The sequence below is a fragment of the Octopus bimaculoides genome, chromosome 26, assembly GCF_001194135.2.
Source record: "Octopus bimaculoides isolate UCB-OBI-ISO-001 chromosome 26, ASM119413v2, whole genome shotgun sequence".
Taxonomy (NCBI): Eukaryota; Metazoa; Mollusca; class Cephalopoda; order Octopoda; family Octopodidae; genus Octopus; species Octopus bimaculoides.
The window spans coordinates 11,358,278-11,365,419 of record NC_069006.1 but is presented as its reverse complement, the minus strand read 5'-3'; the positions used below and the strand labels follow the sequence as shown (position 1 = coordinate 11,365,419).

Sequence of the window (7,142 nt, the reverse complement as noted above, 5' to 3'; positions counted from 1 at the left end):
ATTTAAAAAATGTATGGTAAATAAACAATTGACATAACATATACTGAATGTAAACATGGATGGAAGACAAACAGAAGATCTGTGTCTCCTGTTCGTTTTTACATTCATTATATGTTATGTCGTTTGTTTATTTATCATACATTTTTTCATTTATTGTGTATGTATATATATATATATATATGTATATATATATATATACACACTTTATTTAAAAGCAGCAGAAATATAACAAAAAAAACTGTTACTCCGAGTTTCATGTTCCCGTTCATTGGACAGTTATATATATATATATACACACCGTGTATATATATGCAACACACCGAATTTACACACACACACACTTTTACTTGTTTTAGTCATTGTAGTGGGTGCCTTTTACATGTCTCCGGCATGGGCGCCTTTTATGTGCCACTGGTACTGTCCATAATTATGATTTCATTTAGCCTGACTGGCACGTAAAAAACACCATTCGAGCATTAGAGTTTTAGTCATTAGAGCACCACCTTGAAAATTTTTTAGCTGAATGAATCAACCAGAGTGCTTTTTGTTTTTCAAAGCCTTGTACTTATTCCATTGGTTTGCTTTGCTGAACCGTTAAGTTACAGAGACATAAACATACTAACACCAGTTATCAAGCAGTGGTGGGGAACAAACACAGACACAAAGACACGCACACACACATGTATAATATACATACATACAAAGATGGGATGGTCACTAAAGGAGAATCATCACAAGTCTGTTGGAAAAGGGTTGACCTGAACAACAAGAGGCTCCTACACCACCGCTGCCCTCACCAGCTGACTTTAGCATCGGCGGGGGTGGGGGGTGGCAGCGTACTTTATCTACTTCCTCAGCTGACACTGCTCTACAAACCAACATTTCTCAAGTGTCGGTAATGGACAGCAGACAGTTTGGCAGAAAGCCAACGCTAACAACCACTTCAACCAGAATAACCACTCTCAACTTTATTATTATTATCATGAAGCCGTAACTAGCTCTTAATCTCCAATATCAAATATACATACACATGTTAAATATACATACATGTATACATACACACACACACACACATATATATATATGCACAAACACACACACATGGACACATACATAAATACACACACAAATCTACACAAACCAGCAAACACAACCAGACTCACACCTACCTATAGTATGTATTCTGTAAGTCTGTCAGATTTTCTGAATATAAAAAGAATGTAAATATAAGATTTCCTTCTGGGACACTGATCAAACACACACACACACACATCTGCCACTCCCACTCTCTTATTTCCATTGTTATACACCAGTATTTCTCACATTACTCCCTCCTCCTCTACCATTCATTGTTGACATTCATCTCTCTCTCTCTCCCTCTTCTACCACTCTTCCTCCCATCACATCACTCATGCCATTTCTATTCAATCTCCTTACCAACAACCATCATGCAGCAATCTCTCTCTCTCTTCCTCTACTCTCCTCTCTATTACCCCATTTTCTCCTGCCTTCTGCTATCCCTCTCTCTTCTATCTATTAGGGAAGAAAGAAAAGATCTGGTCCTAGTGAACAAACAAACAGGGGCAACACAGAGTAGGGAGTTCTCTTTAGTCTCTAAAGCTGGTGCCACAATAAAATGCACCCACCCTGGACACTCTATAAAGTGGTTGGGGATAGAAAAGATATCAAGCTATAGAAAAACATGTTGAAATGGAATATAGAAGCAGGATGTGGTCCCTGACCAGCCTAGGAGGGGCAGTAAATCTGAATAGCTATTGATTCAGAGTGTGGTGATTTGTGTAAGCCAAGCTAGCGTGAAATAACAGACATAAAATTTATTATGATGATATACACACACAACATTAATTTCCTCTTGCTCCCTTCCTCTCACTTACACACACACACACACACAGGGCATTAATTTTCTCTCACCCTCTCACACAAACACATCACTAATTTTTTCTTGCTCTCAAAACACACACACTGCTGCTGTTCTGCCGCTGCCACCACCATCATCTCCACTTTTCCATGCTTGCATGAGCTGAATGGTGTTTATTGAGGCCGGTTTTCTATAGCAGCCATTCCTTCCTGTAGCTAACCTGTATCTGTTTCCAAGCCAGACAACATTTCCCTGTGGCCAGACATGTTTTTCATGGAAGACTGGAAACAAACAACTTCACTTGCATGAAGCTGGTTTACAACCATCAAAAGATGTCCAGACAAGGGACACAAACACACATAGAATCTACGTAGTAAATGTACAAACATGGCAAATTTCATTATTTTCCTGTGGACTCAAAAAACAATGATGAACAGCCTTAATTAATTTTTGAAGTGTCAACATCACTTTGGTCAATCTCAGAGAAACAAGTAACCAATCTGTTTATCATCATCATCATCATTTAATGTCCATGACTATGATTTCACTTGACTTGACAGGTCTTCACAAGCACAGCATATCACCCAACATTTGAAGGATGCTTTTAACATGCCAGTTACACGACACTGGCATAAGCCATGACTACGATCTCACTTTGCTTGATGGTCTCGGTTACTTGTCATTGCTTCTGTAAGGCCCAACATTCGAAGATTGTGCTTCACCACCTTGTCCCATGTCTTCCTGGGTCTACCTCTTCCACAGGTTCCCTCCACCATTAGAGTGTGACACTTCTTCACACAGCTGTCCTCATCCATATGCATCACATGACTATACCAGTGAAGTCGTCTCTTTTGCACACCACATCTGATGCCTCTTATGCCCAACTTTTCTTTCAGGACACTTACACTCTGTCATGCATGCACACTGACATTACACATCCAGTGAAGCTTGTATACACAACAAATCCAGTAGCTACAGAGAACTGGGTCTACTGATTTGCAGGTAATAAGTATTTAACATTTTATTGAATATCAGCAGCCTGTCTACAGGGATCTCAGTCCACACAGTTTCAAGGCATGATACATGTAAATCCATATAGTAGATATACAAATATGGAAAATTTAAATATACATACAAATATAATTTTAAAAAATGGAGAAAAAGACACCAAGAAGAAACAGCAACATGATGACGTAGCACATGTAAAGTATTAATAAGGCACTCAGAGAAGGAAAAGAGTGGTTGTTTTACGTTTCGAGCATAGCTCTTCTTCAGGAAAAGGAAACATAGGAAAGTCCAAAGGAAAAAAAAAAGTCCAATAGTCCACATTTTTGAAATGTATATATAAAACTATAGGCACAGCAAGACTGTGTGGCAAGAAGCTTGCTTCCCAACCATATGGTTCCGGGTTCAGTCCCACTGTGTGGCACCTTGAGTAAGTGCCTTGTACTATAGCCTTGGGCCAACCAAAGCCTTATGAGTGGATTTGGTAGATGGAAACTGAAAGAAGCTCACTGTGTGTGTGTGTGTATATATATATATATGTGTGTGTGTGTGTGTCTGTGTCTGTGTTGTCCTCGCCACCATTGCTTGACAACTGGCGTTGGTGTGTTTACATCCCCATAACTTAGCGGTTCAGCAAAAGAGACAATAGAATAAGTACCAGACTTACATAGAATAAGTCCTGGAGGTTGATTTGTTCGATTAAAAAGGTGGTGCTCCAGCATGGCCGCAGTCAAATGACTGAAACAAGAAAACAAAAGGAAAAGCACATCAAACAGGCTTTTTTCAGTTTCCATCTACCAAATCCACTCACAAGGTTTTGGTTGGCCCAAGACTATGCAAGAAGATACTTTCCCAAGATGCTGTGCAGTGGGATTGAACCAAAAGGCTTCTTAATCACACTGCCGTGTCCAGAATGTCATGGCACTGCATACTCTCTCTCACATACACACACACACCACTAGTGTAGCTGGGTTGGGGGTGCGATTCCCTCCGGGCAGCACTTTTGAGTCTGCTATAGGTAATATGTGTTTTTTGTGGGGGTCTGGGGGTGGCAAATGGAAGGGCCACCCCAGGTGGCACACACACTAGCTACACTAGTGACATACACATACTTTTGTCTCCAGCAAAACATAAAATCCACATACATACCTTCTTCAGTTTTAAGTCCAATCTGTAATAATTTCATCAAACGGTCCGAGGGTGGACAGGCTGGATAACATCGGACAGTCGTAGCAAGGCTGGATGCAATTGTTTGATGACCATCATAAAACAGCTGGCTACAAGAGAAGGTAAACAGTTACTCCTAAATAGGTGTTGACACAAGAGCAGGCCTGGCCAATACGAATTACATTATGGGCCACTTAAATCAGAGAAAGTTTTTTGAGGGCCACTTGTGTACTGACTGAATTGAAAGCATTTTTCTCTCTCATGCTATTATTACAAAAATGAATGAATAATCGTTGATTCAACATGAAATATTATCGTTGTAGAAACAGTAGTATCTTTCTTTTTTACTTTTCTTTACAATCTTTAAATTTTGATAACATTTTTAAAATGTTTGTTTAAATAAATTCATTTCAAGAAGGTATCAAGCAGGCCACAGGATAAAAGTCTGTGGGCTGCATGTAGCTCACGGGCCTCAGGTTGGCCAGCCCTGCACAAGAGGAAGCTTTACACAGGTGATCTTTCTAACAGAAATAACAACTAAATCTCCCTCAATCTTCACTTTACCTCTCTTAACCCATTAAGTCTCAGAGTATTTAAATTTCTGAATATTACTTTTAAATTTTTACAAATGATTGAAAATAGGTTAAAATGAAAAAAATAATTATTAAAACTCCTTTACTTCAAGTAGAAATGGAAATACTCAGTGTCCTATTTATAGGACACTGAGACAATGTGATATAGCTTATTTAATGTTCTCATTTAGTGTCCTATTTATAGGACAGTGGGACTTAATGGGTTAACCTTTTGCCTGTCCTGTGTATCATATGTGATACAAGGGACATATTTCCCTGGTATCCATATATGACACACATTCCCAATTTTGTTCAACCACCAGAGTAACTTGACCCTTAAGAAATCACTCAGAACTTACAAAACAAGGGCTCGTGAAAAGTCTGAAGACAAGCATGGACATTTAGGACAAACTTGTGAAAATGATTTAGCAGGCAAATGGTTAAAGATGAATGAATATATTGGATGACTCATAACTCAGTTTTGGAAACAACATGATAGGACAGCCATGGTTAGAATGTCAGTCAGGCTGGACAATAAATATTCATCATAGAAAACATCACCATCACTGAAAATCAACAGTAAATGAGTTTCAGCAATAGCTGGGAAGTTAACCTTGTGATGGACTAGTGACCCATCCAGTGGTGGTGGTTGTGGTGGCAGGGGAGTTGTAATTTCTGTCATTTATATGCCATGGAAACCAAATTAAGCTCCAGACTTAGAGCCCTTGGGCACATGACGGATCTAAGTCCTGATCCTTTTGTACCCGTATTTCTAATAAAATACACTGCACCTTTTTAAAATTAATTTTGAAAAGAATGAAGAATTTAGCGAAATAACTTTGTTATTATTAAGCTGATGCTTGGAATATAAACATGAAATGTTGATGGCAGTTTCTAGTTTACATTACTTAAAACAAGTATCTTGTATCATACAGCCAGGGTGTTTTCAGATGGGTTAAAAGCAAGTATCTATTGTTCAAGTTCTAGATTTTAGAAGGAAAGTTCACAAGTGCAAAGCAGCTGACCTTTATGACTATACAAGTTTTGATTTATTTTTCTGTCCCAAACAACTATATCAGGCAAACTATGTAGACATTTTTGGAAGGAGCGTTCCATTAATATTTCTTGCATTGAAGGTGGTAATCTGGCAGAAACATTAGCATGCTGGGCGAAATGCTTAAGCAGTATTTCGTCTGTCTTTACGTTCTGAGATCAAATTCCACCGAGGTCAACTTTGCTTTTCATCCTTTCAGGGGGTGGGGTCTGTACATATTTTTTCAATAACAGAGTATGGGATGTTTATATCTTTTATCTTTTACACGTGACAGTCACTAGGCTGCGGCCATGCTGGGGCACTGCCTTGAAGACTTTTAGTTGAATGAATTGACATCAGTATGTATTTTTTTAAAGTCTGGTACTTATTCTACCAGAAACTACAGCCTGGAAGACAAGCCTCATCTGAGGACGTCCTGCAAATGCTGGTGGAACAAAATCCCATCATAACTGTTGAGGAAATAGCAGAGAAGCTTGGATTTGGTCATTCAACCATTTATCAACACCTGCATGCCATCAGAAAAGTCAGCAAATTGGGTGAATCGTGTGCAGAGTGAATATGTGCTCTTCTTTGCAGTCATGTCTCATGAACGAACCTTTTTTGGACTGAATAGTAACTGATGCTGAGAATTGGGTTCTGTATAAAAATGTCAAGTGCTGAAGAGAAAGGAGAAACACCAGCACCTCAGTCTAAAGCAGGTCTTCACCCACGTAAGGTGTTGTTATCTGTTTGGTAGGATATGAAAGGCTTAGTTCACTTTGAACTTATAAACCGAAACCAAACTATAACAAAGGAGATCTACTGTGAGCAGCTTGAGTAACTTAAGCCAGCGCTAGAAGTACAACGACCATCTTTGGTTTCAAGACGAAAGGTGTTCTTCCATCAACGATCATTTGGATGGAAAAAATATGAACTCTGTAAACGAGATGAGAACAGTACAGAAGGAGTATTTTTCATCACGGACAGGTGAATTTTGGAAGAGGGGCCTTGCAAGTCTACCAGATAGATGGAAGAACATTGTAGAAAATGAAGGAGAGTATATTTTAGATTAAAAAAGAACTTAGTTTATCTTAATTTTGAAAAATAAAAGAAATTTAAAAAAACATTATTTATGGGATGACTCAATACATACAATGGGTTTCTTTCAGTTTCTGTCTACCAAATACACTCACAAGGCTTTGGTCAGCCTAAGGCTATAATGGAAAGCACTTGCCCAAGGTGCCATGCAAGCTTCTTACCACACATCCACGCCTATATATATATATATATATATATATATATATATGGGAGAATATACAAATAATAACAACAGACGAGGACAGGTGGTGTAAATAACAAAAGTATATATTAGTATGACGCTCGGGAATACGGAAAGTCTTTGACGTTTCGAGCTACGCTCTTCAACAGAAAGAATACGGAGACAAGGAGAAAAACACGGATATATATATATATATATATATATCAT

At 38.5% G+C, this 7,142-nt stretch overlaps 1 protein-coding gene across 3 annotated transcripts in view; it reads right to left on the bottom strand.

The window, feature by feature from the left end:
* Positions 1–7,142, bottom strand: part of LOC106882355 (cleavage stimulation factor subunit 1) — a 59,503-nt gene that overhangs the window by 38,357 nt on the left and 14,004 nt on the right. For all 3 annotated transcript variants that reach the window (XM_014933009.2, XM_052977016.1, XM_014933008.2), the window contains one exon: positions 4,034–4,161. In XM_014933009.2, coding sequence (XP_014788495.1) covers positions 4,034–4,070 — 37 coding nt within the window. In that variant the 5' untranslated portion in view covers positions 4,071–4,161. The remainder of the gene's footprint in view (positions 1–4,033; positions 4,162–7,142) is intronic.